Source organism: Sorex fumeus, unplaced genomic scaffold (genome assembly GCF_029834395.1).
Source record: "Sorex fumeus unplaced genomic scaffold, SorFum_2.1 ptg000036l, whole genome shotgun sequence".
Lineage (NCBI taxonomy): Eukaryota > Metazoa > Chordata > Mammalia > Eulipotyphla > Soricidae > Sorex > Sorex fumeus.
In genome coordinates, this window is record NW_026606093.1 from 1745521 (window position 1) to 1760209 (window position 14689).

Sequence of the window (14689 nt, forward strand, 5' to 3'; positions counted from 1 at the left end):
CACACCCTACCTGTGTGTGCCTCCTCTGGTTCCCCCAAATTTCCAATTTTTATGAACATGTCCAGAGTAACTGATTTAGTCACTAACACCTCAAGCTCCAACCTCAGGCCCAGCACTCAGTATCCTAAGTGCTGGATCAACACATGAATGACCTTACGACTGAGGTCATCTTAAATTTGTGCCCAAGACTTTCCTGGCCTCACCCTAGGCCCAACCTGCCCAGTTTGCTTTGCTGGTCTACCTTAAGGTTTGGCTTTGACTGTGAAGCTGTATCTGGAATTTGGGAACAGAGCCGAGGGGTAGTTCCAAACTTTGAAGAGGGCAGGCAGGCGACGGGGGAAGGAGCAGTGTTTATACATGGCTGTGAAACTCTCCGGAGCTGTCCAGTACAGCTTTATCAGGAAAGGAAAAATGAAAATGGAGGAAAGAGTAGATTGAGGAAGTCAGTATTGGTCACATTGTTTTATTTAAATGACAGGGACCACAAAGAGTATGTTACAGATCCAGAGGGGTACAAAGGATCAAGTAATCTGAAGGAAGTTCACAAGCCATTTAGTTAAGTCAGACAACAGCTAGGAGCTTGGTGTGAAGAGAAAGTTAGGGCCTGGGAAGAATAAAGACCCTTGGGAAACTGAAATTCCCCAGGCAAAACAAAATACCAAATCAAACCAGCCAACTCAAAGTGGCTGCTCAGCGTGGAAAATGGAGCTGGTTACAGGACAGAGGGAGAGCCTGAGGTATCGGGTTGAGAAAGTCCTAGCTAAGGTTTTCTGCGTTGCAGGATAGGGGCTCATCACCTTTCTGGAAGAGTTTAAGTCTACTCTCACCTGACTCCGGAGTGCTCCACAAGGGTGGCAGGCTTGCAGCTTTAGTTTAACTGTCCTTGTGGGTATGCCAGAGAGGAACTGGAGTGTAGGTTAAGGCGTGCAAGACAGAGCCCTTCTTGAATACTAAATTGGACAGTATCTTCAAAGTATATTTTTGACAGGCATCATGGCTTGATTACAACTTCTACCTAGAATGGGTTCTCCCCATTTAAAGAGGATAGAGTAGCACTGTAGCACTGTCCTCCCGTTCATCGATTTGCTAGAGCCAGCACCAGTAACGTCTCCATTGTGAGACTTGTTACTGTTTTTGGCATATTGAATACGCCACAGGGAACTTGCCAGGCTCTGCTGTGTGGGCGGGATACTCTTGGTAGCCTGCTGGGCTCTCTGAGAGGGACGGAGGAATCGAACCCAGGTCAGCCGCGTGCAAGGCAAATGCCCTACCTGCTGTGCTATTGCTCCAGCCCACACAAGGATAGAATAACATGATTGAAATGGGAGTTGAATCTCATTAGTTATTCTGAAAAGACTTAAAAGTTGTGAATTTGGGGCAGGAGCAATAGCACAACTGGTAGGGTGTTTGCCTTGCACACGGCTGACCAGGTTCAATTCCCAGCATTCCATCCGATCTCCAAAGCATCACCAGGAATAATTCCTGAGTCCATGAGCCAGGAGTAACCCCTGTGCATTGCTGGGTATGACCCAAAAAGAAAAAAAATAAAGTTGTGAATTTGTTTCTTGGGTCTGGAGTCTGAGAATTTGCCTTTTTAAAGCAAATTCCCAGGTGGTATTGCTGCTGACTGAGATCTGAGACCAGGTATAGCACTTCAAGAAACAAAAGGAATTTTGTCGGCTCAGGATCTCTTACGTCTGATGGAAGATTTGTCTTGTTCCTGCCAGCCCCTTTGAACCGCAGCTGCTGGACTCATTTGAACAGATAATGAGAGAACCAATCTTGTGAAGGCTCACTCTGCCCGTGATGGAAAGAGGAAAGTGTTTTGACTGCAGGAGTGGTGGAAAAGGGATTTTTTTTCTCTTAAGTTACCATCCCTTTAACCCCTTGAAGGCATATTACTTTTGCAAAAGAAGCCATTCCTTTCATTTTCAAAGTGCTAAGGCTTAAAATATAAATCACCCTCGGAATGGCTAATAGGGTTAACTCCAGTGTAAATGATTTTGAGTCCAGAAGAGGGTCTAGACACTGCGGAGGAAAAAGATAACAGGTTACTGAAAATGGACTTCTCTACCACTTTATCCAGAGAAATGAGAGTTCAAAAATTATTATTATTATTTAAAGAGGATAGTGTACACATGTAGTAGAAGTTGGTAGAAGAGAGACATTTGAGGCTAATTCCCTGTGAGATCCAACACTAAAATTCACCCATAGATGGCTATTTCTTGTTTTAGTTTTTGTCCAAGGGAAGTGGTATTGGACTGAGGTAGAGGAAACAGTAGACCACGAGAAGTGAAGTGAAGAAAAGGGTTGCCCCATTTTACAGAAGGTTTATGATGCCTTCTTGAGTGCTTCTTGATTGCACCTGCACCATGGGGGCTTCACTTCTAGGCTGGCAGTTACTAAAACAGAGCAAAGGCTCAAGGTTAATGTGATTTTAAAGTTTTGACATGACAGGAAGGAAAGGCCATCCTCATGTGTGTGAGAAGGTGGACTTGTGAGCATCTTATCTTTCCTTGAAAAACAGAGAATGCAAGATTCCTTATCTATCTAGCCATTAAAGACCAGACTATCCTTATATTCTACTGCCTCTGGTATCTTTGTCTTTAAAATATTGAGCTATCTTTACTTTGTAATTCTTGACAAAAATATCTTATGATGACCACAATGGATTATTGCAGATACCCCCCTTTTGACCCCACTTAAGTGAATCCATGCATGGGCACAGCATCTGCTAAATGTGTATGCAAAAATGGGTGAATTGCTAATGTCTTATTCTTCTCCTAAGAGAGCTTCTGATGCTGTTAGATTCTCAAAAGGGTCTGTAACTACAGACCATTGTTTCTGCAAAGCTAACTGACATTTATGAACTAGGTACAGAAGGAGGGCAACAGAAGTGGCATGATCTTACCATGGGAAGCCAATACCTTACAAGTCCGTGATAACACTGAGCTCCTGTTTCTGAGGTCTCGAACACGGCCTTACAAAGGGCTGATCACTTTGCTCTACTCACTGGAGTATAAGAAGAGGCGTGCATTTCAGGCAAAGCAGAATGCTGCTTTGAAAGGCCAGAGGAAGGTGGGAGTTGGGTTGCGTAGGGAGTTTACACTCACTACAAAGCTGTATCAGCAAAACAGCTACATTTTTAGCTCCATTTGGGCCTGGACCCAGATGAACTGTGTATTCAACAACTTTTTTTTCAAGCAAACAGAATAGTCATTAAACTGGATTGGTGCAATTCACTTCCTTTTGTCTCTCCTGACTTTTCTCAGTTGTGGTCGAGAAGTGTGTAAGGGAAAAAAAGCTGAGTTTAAGCATAAGAGAGAAAAACAGCCCACTTTCATCTTTTTTGCTCCTCTTCCAGCCTAGTGCCCAACTGCTCTTCAATGTAATTTTCAAATTATAAGACTGGTATTAGCAAGTCAATAGAAACAGCCATGAACAGCTCATTAACAGATGCTGGAATACTTATGCAAATCCTGGAGGTAAGACGCGTCACGTGAACACCTTCCCAGAAGTGGGAAGAAGCCAACTGGAAGCCTTATTCCCGATACCAGCTGAGAAGCTAAACCACAGTCACTTCTACGAAAGTCCTATTTCTCTAACAATGAAATCCTCAAGAATACTCTACCCCTTGACGGCCAAGCCAGAGTGATGACAACTTGCAAGCACTGAGATTCCTGCCTTGATTTACCACTTATAGCAACCCCCAAATCTCACTTAGCTCAGAGCTTCTATAAGAAGTTTGCTTGAAATGAACAAGAATCAGGTCACCTGAGGATGTTTCTTTTTCCTCCCAGGCAAAGAGAATCTGTGTCATCTGTGGTTCAGAGGTTCACCTAGACAACTGTGTGTTTATACACACACACACACACAAACACACACGTGTGTGTGTGCGTATTACATCATACATATATTTATATTAATCTCAGTGTTACTCTCAGCGACACTGGAGAAAGTTTTACACCTCAACTTCCACAACTTAATCCATCACTTAACGTTTCCTACAAGGGCTCCCGTAATCTCTCAGCTTATTTTCTATCTTGGGACAAAACAAACGAAAAGCCCCATACAATCCCCACAACCCTCATCCCTAAAACAGCCCCTAGAAAATCTAGCTTTCACAGTTTGCACTTTGCATGCTCTCTTCAAAGACCCTGCAACAGATACACATAGACACGAAGACACAGTTAAAGGATGGGTCTGTCCCAGGGAATCAAGCTTTATCTTCTGTGTGGACTTGAGTTGCTTGGGGCTATGTATGTATAAAGTATATCTCTTAGTGTTTGTTGCAGCGTGATCTTTCAGCTGGACATATGTCTGTGCAGGATGAAGGGAGTATGAGTAACAGGCAAAAAGGTTACTGTTTCTACTGTGCAGCAGGTGGGAGTGAAACTGTATACTGATGCCTGGGGTAACAGTGACGCACCCGCACCCACACAGGAACGAGGCCTGCCCCACAGCTTTCATCTGAATTTTACCAAGGGGGGCGGGTGTCTCTGGGTGCTGGGTCCCTACACGTTCTCTCTTTCCTGTTTCCTCTAACCCAGTGTTCACCAGAATGGTTCACATCATCACCAATTCTGTAGGATGTGAGATAGAAAGGAAACTGAGGCAAGTATGTTTAGGAAACCCTGCATAGAAGAGGCTTAACAATTTGCTTTACCGGGTAAGTGTTTCGAGCCTTTAACCTGTGACGCATTCTTCTCTCTCCTTAGAAAGAGAGACTATGACTGTCTGGCACGGGCTCCAGCCAATCAGAACAGCCCTTGGCTACAAGCCACTATTTCTGTGTCCCTCTTAAGGATTGAGTTGGGCTCCATAAAAGCCCGTGAAGTATGCACTGTTTCCCAAAACTTTTGCCTGCAACTACTTTACGTGGCATCCCACAGAAGGGGCGAGAAACGCACCGGCCAACGCCGCAGCCTCATCCTTCTAGGACGGGCAGCGTTATGAGACTGGCCCTTCCTGTGTCGAGACCGGCAGCTCTGCGAGAACCCCGGGCAGCACCGGCCGACAGATGTGACGCAGTTGCAGCTGCAGAAGCGCCTTCAGAAGGCCGACGCCCCCCGGTCCCAGCTGCTCCGAGGACTTTGCCCCTGGTGGGTCAGCAGGTGCCTGTCCAGGTGGTGTTTGCGGCCGAAGCTCTTCTCACAGCGAGGGCACTGGAAGGGCTTCTCCCCAGTATGTGTCAGCCAGTGTCGCACCAGGTGGTGCCGCCGGCCAAAGCTCTTCCCGCACTCAGTGCACACGTGGCACTTTGGCACTGGCGGCGGCCGCGGCCGCTTCCGAGCCCCCAGGCTCTCGTCCTCGTCCCGGCCCTTGCAGGACCTCCCCTCCGCGTGCACTCGCTGGTGGCTGGCCAGGTGGGAGTTGCAGCGGAAGTTCTTGCCACACTCGGAGCACCTGCTGGGCTTCTCGTGGAGGTGGGTTTTCTGGTGCCGAATCAGGTGATGTCTCCGCCCAAAGCTCTTCTCACACTTGAGGCAGCTGTAGGGCCGCTCTCCTGTGTGTGTCTGCTGGTGCCTGGCCAGGTGGGAGCCCCACACAAACTGTTTCCCACACTGGGGGCACGTGTGTGGTCTCAGCAGGGAATCCATCTCCGTGCTACACAGGAGATTGGAGAAATTCTCCTCCTGAAGGAAAGGTGGGCCCAAGAGCATCCCTCTGGGGTTTCTGGGCATGGAATCCCAGCTCCCACCCTGCTCTGGGTTCCAGAGAACAGTATCTTCGGACACGCTGGACAACATTCTGGGAGGTTCTGCTTCCAGTTCAGGGGTGTCCCCCTCGTGCTCACTTCCATTTCCTGAAGGGGAAACAACGACCCCGAGAGGCAATGCGTTACACGGAGAACACCACGAACACAAGTCAAAGGAGAGGCTAGTTAGCACCTGTTCGAGCCTAATCTCACTCTGGAGAGGCCTGGAGAACAGAATCTAATGATATACAACATAGGACAAGAAAGCACAGAGATTAAAAATCTAGGCCTAGGAACCAGATCGCCCTATTTTGAACCTGTTTTCCCCTGAGACTTCTGCAAGTCTTGATTTTCATTTCTGTAAAATGGGAACAATCACAAGATAGACTTTTTTTCCTTTGCTTTTTGGGTCACATCCAGCGATGCACAGGGGTTACTCCTGGCTCTGCACTCAGGAGTTACTCCTGTTGGTGCTCAGGGGACCATATGGGATGCTGGGAATCGAACCCAGGTTGGCTGTGTGCAAGGCAAATGCCCTACCCGCTGTGCTACCTCTCCAGCCCCACACAAGATAAACTTTTATAACGAGCTCCATGCTGGTACATAGTGAGCACTTATTACCTGGCCTACCCTCTTTTAATTACTATAATTTATTTACCACTGTTAGAGTTACAATGATAAAATCTCTATCCTCCTGCCCAAGCATAGATGGAGAGCTCAGGAATGTGCTGTAGTTACCACTGGTTGGGTATACCTGTGAGGAATGCCACAGGTATTCTGGAAGGCATTTCTCAGTGGGTGGCAGGCAGAGCATCCCCACTACGACAACAACTAACATTCAGTGATGCTTATTATGTCCCTGGAAATGTCCTAAGATAACATATTTAAATCTACAGTAATTTCTGGAGGAGATCAGGCTCTGTTTCTTCACCAGGGTCTTATGGGGTACGGTCCCAGATTCCAACCCATGAAGTCTGGCTGCCTTTTGAAAATCTCTATACTTTAAGATTCAGTAGCTCTCAGAGACAGAGGAAGGATTACAGGGCATGCAATGATGACACTCCGAGAGGAGCAAAGGCAGGTGAGAAGTCAAGGTCCTTACCTGTGTATGTGACTCTCAGGATGTCCCTTTCCTCCAAGTCCTGGGGGTCAGGGACCCACTGTTCTTCTCCTCCTTCTAGCTGAGAAAGCATGTCCAATTTGGGAATTGGAAATCCTGGCCATGGGGGGAGGGGAAGGAAAGAAAACAGAGATATAAAGAAGTTCAACTGTAAATCTATATTTCTACTGAAGAAAAAAAAATACAATGCATTCCATGGAACTCTAAAGAAAAGATGACCAGACGCAGGCTTTATTCTTCTAAGTTCCCAACTGCCCATTTCTGTTTTGTTCCTTTTCTCTATTTTTAGAAAATCATATTCTCCTCCCTGGGTTTGTTCTCTCCACTCATATTCCAAACATTTCCAGTCCAATTGTTCTTTCTGGTCATAATTCACTGAACTAATCTGACTAAGGCTTTGCCGCCTCTACACTCCCATTACCCCATTTCCCTTTAAGTTTTCAAATAAGTTCCCCAAACCTGCTTTTATCTTTTTATTTTCTTGCTTTTTGGGTCACACCCGGCGTTGCACAGGGGTTACTCCTGGCTTTGCACTCAGGAATTACTCCTGGCGGTGCTCGGGGGACCATATGGGATGCTGGGAATTGAACCCGGGTCTGCTGCGTGCAAGGCAAATGCCCTCCCCGCTGTGTTATCGCTCCAGCCCCATGCTTTTATCTCTTATGTCCCTCTTTCTGCTTTGGAAAAACCTTTTGATTCTTGACCAAAAAGAGACTAAGGTTCTCTTCTCCAAAATGTAGTTGTTGTTTTCATATTTCACAACTCAAGTCTATTTCTCTGGATTAATCCTACTGCTCTTTCTTTGGCAGAAGCCTTGTTTTTACTTTTTGGTTTTCCTTTTTAAATTTTATTTTTTGTTAAGCCCTGGTGGTGCTCAGGGCTTACTCCTAGCTTTGTGCTCAGGAATTCTACCGGTGGAGTTTGAGGTGCTATACAGGGTCCAAACCCAGGTATGCTGCAGTCAAGGCGAGTGCCTTACTCACCGTACTATCTCTCCAGCCCCCATACAGATTTTTATTAGCAAAAGAATCCTAGACAGACACCATCCCTGGAGCAAGTGGGTCCGTCTCCCAGAGTAAAATCTTCCAGTAGCTGGGGAGAGTCGTGCTTACTTAGGGAGACCACAATCCCGCAGTTTTCCTGCATGACATATTCTCCGTAAAAGTCTGTCTGAGAAGGGTCCAGACTTCGCCACTCTTCCTGAGAGAAGCACAATGACACATCCTTGATGGTTACCAGGCCCTGAAACAAAATGAACAATCTTCTGTCAGAAGTTACAGTTGAAGAAAGAAAATGTGAAAGGGTGTCTGTCCCTTCCACCTCCCCCTGCCGGCAGCAAGGTGGCCACCGCTTCAGAGCTTATTGGAAAGACAGGTATGAGCCGGTGGTGACAGGGCAACTGCAGGCTCATGGAATGGGGGACGGTACCAGCTCATCCTTCACACCCTACCGAGGTCACGAGTTGCGCCCATGAGAGGCTCTCCGGCACAGCCATAACACCAGACGCACAGAAGCCAATCTCGCACTTATCTGGCTCTTGGCAGAAATCCCTCCAGACTTAATTAGTAAAATATCAGGAATCCAAACTCATGCATAACCAGCTATAGAAAACAACTTATTTCACAATGCCTTTTCAGCAGTTCTGATTGTTGGGGGGGGGGGGGGGGAATTCTAAACAATAATGGTGCATCTTTTGTTGAAATAATGAATGGAATCAAAGTAGAGAGAGTTAAGTAGAAATCATCTGCCTCACAGGCATCGGGAGGGGTGGAAGCTGGGGGGAGGGTATATTGGGGTTCTTGGTGGTGGAAAATAAGTACTGTGAAGGGAAGGGTGTTTGATTATTGTATGACTGAGACTTAAACCTGAAAGCTTTGTAACTCTTCCCACAGTGATTCAATAAATAAATATAACAAAAAAAAAAAAAAGAAAAAAATGTGATCTTAGTATAAAAGACTGAGGCGGGCAGGACAAGAGACAAGATAAAAGCTCTAGAAAAAGAACGATAAGTGGGGCACACGGTTTTGGTAAAGTAGAGACGAGGTGGGGGAAAAGGTCCTGGTCCGTGAGTGAGCAGACCGAGGTCTCCAGAGAAGCTTCCCAAGTGGGAACAGGAATAGACTGGCAGCCTACTCACTGTTTGCGCTACATAACTAGATGCCTGCTGCCTCACCTCTCCCATGCCTTATTCTTTTCCCTCTTTTTTTTTCAATTGCAGAAATTTGTGTACTAGCTCCTTCCAACTGACTTTCCTTTGTCTGAGCACAAAATGATAGAGATAAAATATCCTTTGGGGTTTTCCTCTCCACCCAACACCAGGACTCAAGCTACCTTTTTAGAGGTAGCACAGTAAGGTGGTCAAAAGCCTAGATTTTGGAGCCACTTATGAGGAGTATGGCTTTAATTTCTTCTTGTTACAATTTTTCTCATCTATAAAACAGAGATGACTGAGTTTCTCTCAGGACTAAGAATAGCAGTCCTATAAGCTACTCTGGGCTAGAGTTATTATTACTACTATTATTCTTTCGGGGGCTCTCCCACTGCCCCTGGATGGAAACCTACTTCCTCTTTCGTTCTGCCCATTTATCTCTTTCTCTCTTTTATGCCACAACCTCTCATCATCCATCCAATCCTGTTTATGATTTTTTCCCCAAGTTTCCTCCAGGACTTATTTCCTAATTTTTCCAGATTTCTTTAATTTTGGGGGTTTGTTTTTCAGGCCACACCCAGCAGTACTAAGGGGTTACTCCTGGCTGTGCACTCAGGGGTCACTTCTAGTGGGGCCTGGGGGACCGTAGAAGGTGTCAGGGTCAGCCGCATGCAAGGCCAACAGCCTACCTGCTGTCGAGCTCCCCAGCCCATCTTTCCAGATTCCTTAAAGGACATGAATGAGTCGTTCCTAATACTCCCCCGTGAATGGCATAGCCATCCACTGAAAGCATTCCAATTTTAGTCTATGTGCTGCTGAAGTAGGCACAAAACATTCTAATCTCTAAGAATTCCCCTACTGGAATGCCTCTTTTTTTTTTTCTAGAAGTATTATGAGGCACTGGAGAGATGACACTGAGAGCCTGCCTATATACAGCAGACCTGGGTTGGATCCCCAACACCAAATGGTTCCCTCATCAGCACCGGATACAGCATGGAAGAAGCCCAGCACTGCATCCTGGGGCCCTCCCGCAGGCCATGGATTGGCAGGAGTTGCCCCCGGGGGCCTCCTGAATACTGCTTTAGAGCTCCCTCCCCGCCTTCACCCCTCCGATTACTATATGCCCCCTGGGAAGGAAAGGGAAGAATCTGGTGACATGTAAGATGACCAGTTCCTACGGTCGTGTGACATCAAGAACCCACCGGAGGATGCTAAGCAGCACTGAGAAAGCCTCGAGAGGCCGAGGGAAGCACACAGCCCACCTGTGATCCTGCTGCAAGAAGAGCGGCTGCCATTTCCCAGTCTCCGGTCCCCGCCTCCTGGGGAACAGCAGGGACCCAGGGAGCTGACTGAGCTGCAGAGGGAGACAGGAGCCGTTATGAGATCCAGCACCTGGCCTTGCCCAAGAAAACCTGACTCCTAGTTTGGAGAAATCTTAAGGGTCACATCCTCTCTCATTTGTGCCTGTATTAAAAAACTCAAATGCATAAAGGGAACAGACTACTCCATAAGCCGTCATGTGGCTTTTCAGTTCAGCATTTATGTTATCCATCCTTATGGGGTTTGCTGTGGTTTGCATTTTGATTATTTGAATGTGATACCCAGGTAGTAAAGTATATTTTACGGTGTTTCTATCCACCCCCCTACCCGCCCTGTTTCCTACACTAATGTCACTAGCCATGCACTTGCAGTAGGCAGAGGGATCATGCAATCACCGGAAGACATCTAGTTACAGAATTCTGGCTTGCAAAAATCTAAGACCTCTGTGTATTCTTGTGACGAGAACCCAGGCAGAATAGACAACTCCTACTGTACGGGCCATGCTGTTCAGGTCTAGCGTCTGGGAACTTTGAAGTTCTTTTTTTTTTACACCCAAGTAGAAGACTGCTTTCCACGGCTATCCTCCATCTTCCAGGTTCTCACCTTTCTCTTGAAGAGACTGTGATTCCTCTTCAAGGCCACAGCACAGGTGCTCCAGTGGGCCTGCCATTGTTCTCCAGGGCACCTCTCCCTGACTTCTCCTTTCCATCTGGGGCTCTGCTCCATCCAGCTGGATGTTCATTGACTCCCATCCTGTGCCCAGAGCCGCTGTCTGTTCGGAAAGCATTTCTGCTACAAACCCAAATTGTGACCTGGAAAAAAATTCCTTTTAGCTGTGCCCATGAACACTGAAAGGGGTGATATTCCTAAAACATATGGTCCCCCAGGAGAACAGCCTCAAGGATACAAGATGAAACTGATTAAGAGCAGCTGATGAAAGATGAGCTTTACTTTTTTTTTTTTGGGTTACACCCGGCGATGCACAGGAGTTACTCCTGGTTCATGCACTCAGGAATCACTCCTGGTGGTGCTCAGGGGACCATATGGGATGCTGGAAATTGAACTTGGGTTGGCCATGTGCAAGGCAAACACCCTACCCGCTGTGCTATTGCTCCAGCCCTGAAAGATGAACTTTAAAAACTTGATGAGATTCAATCCACTGAGCCTTAGCTGTGATTTTTGGAAGAACTAAAAAATTAGCAGGTGTTATCTAGCAAAGTCATGAGTGTTTTTTTTTTTCAGGGAAACTTAAAATAGACCTCACAGTAGAAACAGAATATCCCTGAATGTTGGATGAAAAAAAGGAAAAAAAGCAAACATTCAAAAGCTACTCACTGAGTTTCAACCGGAAAATACAGCAATGTGGAGACATGCAGGAAAGGATACAGAGGAACTCAACAAAAATGGATGTAGCCATATCTAAGGCACAGCTGCTATTTTCATCAAGTAGTGTGGAATGAAATGGTTTCTAAAAGAGGATGTCCCAACAAAAGGGCATATACGTGAGCTCGTATCTCTTTTATGATCTCAACCAAAACCGTGGTTCTCTCCCAAAGGACCTCAACAAAAGAGAGGGGTGACAAGGCAATTTGGTATCAATATGGAAGAAAGATCAATAACCTGGAAAGCAGGCAGAAAACCTCAACGCAAATTTAACAGAGAAGAGGAAACTGTTGGGCCATTGAGAAGCTGATGTCTAATTGGGAAAAACAAAAAAGAACAGAAGGGATGACTCCAAAAGGACAAAGTAAAATTCTTGCTGCTAACATGGAGCGATAGCACAGCGGTAGGGCGTTTGCCTTGCACGCAGCCAACATGGCCGACGCGAGTTCGATTCCTCCGCCCCTCTCGGAGAGCCCGGCAAGCTACCGAGAGTATCTCGCCCGCCCGGCAGAGCCTGGCAAGCTCCCCGTGACAGATTCGATATGCCAGACACAGTAACAACAAAGTCTCCAATGGAGACGTTACTGGGCCCGCTCGAGAAAAATCGATGAACAATGGGAGGACAGTGACAGTGACAGTGAATATGAGCCTAGGGTGAGTTAACAGCTCTGTGATTAAAGACACAGACATGAACTTAAGGCACAGGAAAGAACCAGTCAGATCTTACTCGAAAAATAAAATCAGGGGCTGGAACGATAGCACAGAGGGTAGGGCATTAACCCAGGTTCAACTCCCAGCATCCCATCTGGTCCCTCAGGAGTAATTTCTGAGTGCACGAGCCAGGAGTAACCCCTGTGCATCGCCGGGTGTGACTCAAGAAACAAAGGTAAATAGAATACAATCAATTTTAAAGGGCATGGAGAAACCAGAGAGCATTTATTGTAAGAAGCCAAAGTGAAGAAAGGAATGGGAAAGCACCCCTCGGGCAGAGCGACAAAAATTGGGCCTGATTTTCTCTTAAGTAGAGAAGGCTGATAAACAATCCTGCTGAATCAATCCAAAGAGAGCTGGCTTCCGTCTCACATAGATACTCTGCTCAGAAGAGAGATTTTGGCTAGATTTTCGGAAGTTTCCAGCCACACTTGGCTCTGTGTTCCGGGATCACTCCTGGTGGTGCTTAGGGAACCATACACAGCATAGGGGTTTGAACCTGGGCCGGGCACCCGCAGCTGCAGAGCAAACACCCTCCCTACCTACTTTCTCTTCAGCCCTTAGATTAATTTTTTTTTTCAAGTTCAAGCAGTGCACAGGATCAAGTTGTGAGCGGGTCTCTCAGGAGCATGAAAGGTTCCAACTGTGTTGTGCAGGAGGCCTTAGGACAGAGAAAGGGTGAGCCCACACGGAGTACCTATATGCTTAGCACCATCTTACATTTGTGATTCTTACTCAACATCGATGCAACCAGAGCCCGTGAAAGGCTTCCAAAAACATTTGTGCACCTCGGCAACTATCCTGGCTAGCCTCGAACCCCGAAATTCAAGATCCAAATGACGGCTGTCAAATTATTTCTTTGCACTTTTGTCTTTGACAAAAAAGAGGCAGGTTGACACCCTAAACCCTGAAGCACAGGAAGGAAACAATTTCCTCTTTCATTGCAGAAGTGCAAAGACCTCATCTCGCGGGGGTCCCCCCGCCCCTGGCCTGAGTTCCAGTTTAGGTTTCCTTTGCAGAAACTTCTCACCAGCAGGGAAAACTGCTGTGGGAAATTCCCATTAGAGCTCTCCCCTGGAATTCCAGACCCTGCATTGGCCCCCACTTTTATTTCACTTTGAAGGCCAGGATTCGCCTCTTTTTCCCACTGGAGGTCCTCCTGGCGGTCTGGCTCCTTTCCCAGATGTCTGGGGGCCCGACCTGGACACCTGTCTCGAACCTCCTTCTTCATCTCCCCCTGCAGTGAGTGTCTGGATGCAGAAGGCCGGGCCAAGCGTCATCCTCTCCAAAACTACCGTGCAAAGTGCTGCCAGCCGCGCTTGGCTCGGGCTGCGTTCTCTACCGAGGGGCCCTTTGCAGAAGGGCCACACCTGACCCCGTTCCTCCGGGCACCCGGGGGTGGGTGGGTGATGAGTGACTTACTGGAGTCGGGGGTCCAGGTCTTTCTCTAGCTCGCCCTGGCCTCCCAGACTCGGGGCTGGTGGCGTGCAAAGCACCCGCGGCAGGAAGAGTTGGCAGGGGCGCGACAGGGCGCACAAAGGCCACCCGACGCGGGGGGGGGGGGGGGGGGGACGGTGGCCCAAGGACGCGGGCCGGTGGCCTCTCCGGGGCGCGCGCAGGGCTGGCCCGGGGTCAGCGCGCCTCCCCGCTCCTCCTGGACACCGCGCCCGGGAGCCTCACTCAGGGTCCGGGAAAAACCAAAGCCCCCAGCCCACCCCGGGGAGGCCGCGCTGGGGCGGGGGGCGCGGTCCGAGAGCAGGCGGGGGTCCCGCGCGCGGGGACGGGGCCAGGCGGGGACGGGGACGGGGCCAGGCGGGGACGCGGCCACCGGCCGGCTCGGCAAAGGCAGCCCCCGGGAGGCCGCGCCCGTCCCCCGCCCCCTCCCGGGCTCGCCGGGCCGCCCCCCGCCGCGCCCGCCCCACTCACCCGGCGCGGCCCGGAGCCTCCCCTGCTGCGCGCCGCCTGCCCGGCCCGGCCCGGCCCGGCCCGGCCCGGCCCGCCCTGCCCTGGGCCCGGCGCGGCGCGAGCGGCGGCCGCGGAGCAGCGCGGGGACACGGCGGCGGGCGGGGCGGACACAGGAAACCCGCGCCGGCTTCCGGGGCCCGGGCCGGGCGGGGCTGCCGGGCGCGCAGCAGCGCCGACCCCCGTCGCTCCGGCCGCGCCGAGCCCCGCCGCGCCCCGCCGCGCCCCGCCGCGCCGAGCCCAGCCGAGCCCAGCCGAGCCCCGCCGAGCCCCGCCGCGCCCGACCGCACCCCCGCCGAGCCCCGCCGAGCCCCGCCGCGCCCCGCCGCGCCCGGCCGCACCCCCG

The 14689-nt window shown here is 49.2% G+C and overlaps 1 protein-coding gene across 1 annotated transcript; it reads right to left on the reverse strand.

Annotated features, from left to right (window-relative positions):
• Positions 1-449: 449 nt before the first annotated feature.
• On the reverse strand, positions 450-14396 carry ZNF641 (zinc finger protein 641). Its single transcript, XM_056117821.1, has 6 exons — positions 14308-14396; positions 10891-11099; positions 10230-10321; positions 7931-8060; positions 6801-6914; positions 450-5806 (listed from the first exon to the last, which is right to left on the reverse strand). The coding sequence occupies exons 2-6, from the start codon at positions 11072-11074 to the stop codon at positions 5052-5054; spliced, it is 1275 nt and encodes a 424-aa protein (XP_055973796.1). The 5' UTR covers positions 11075-11099; positions 14308-14396; the 3' UTR covers positions 450-5051.
• Positions 14397-14689: the final 293 nt, after the last annotated feature.

What these genes read in the sequence shown, in the direction of transcription:
- ZNF641 (XM_056117821.1), bottom strand. Translation starts at nt 11,074, where the DNA reads ATGCTTTCCGAACAGACAGCGGCTCTGGGCACAGGATGGGAGTCAATG. An exon ending in ACAGTCTCTTCAAGAGAAAG is followed by an intron (nt 10,322 to 10,890) that starts GTGAGAACCTGG and finishes CTCCCTCTGCAG; the next exon opens with CTCAGTCAGCTCCCTGGGTC. An exon ending in TTCTTGCAGCAGGATCACAG is followed by an intron (nt 8,061 to 10,229) that starts GTGGGCTGTGTG and finishes ATTTTGTTTCAG; the next exon opens with GGCCTGGTAACCATCAAGGA.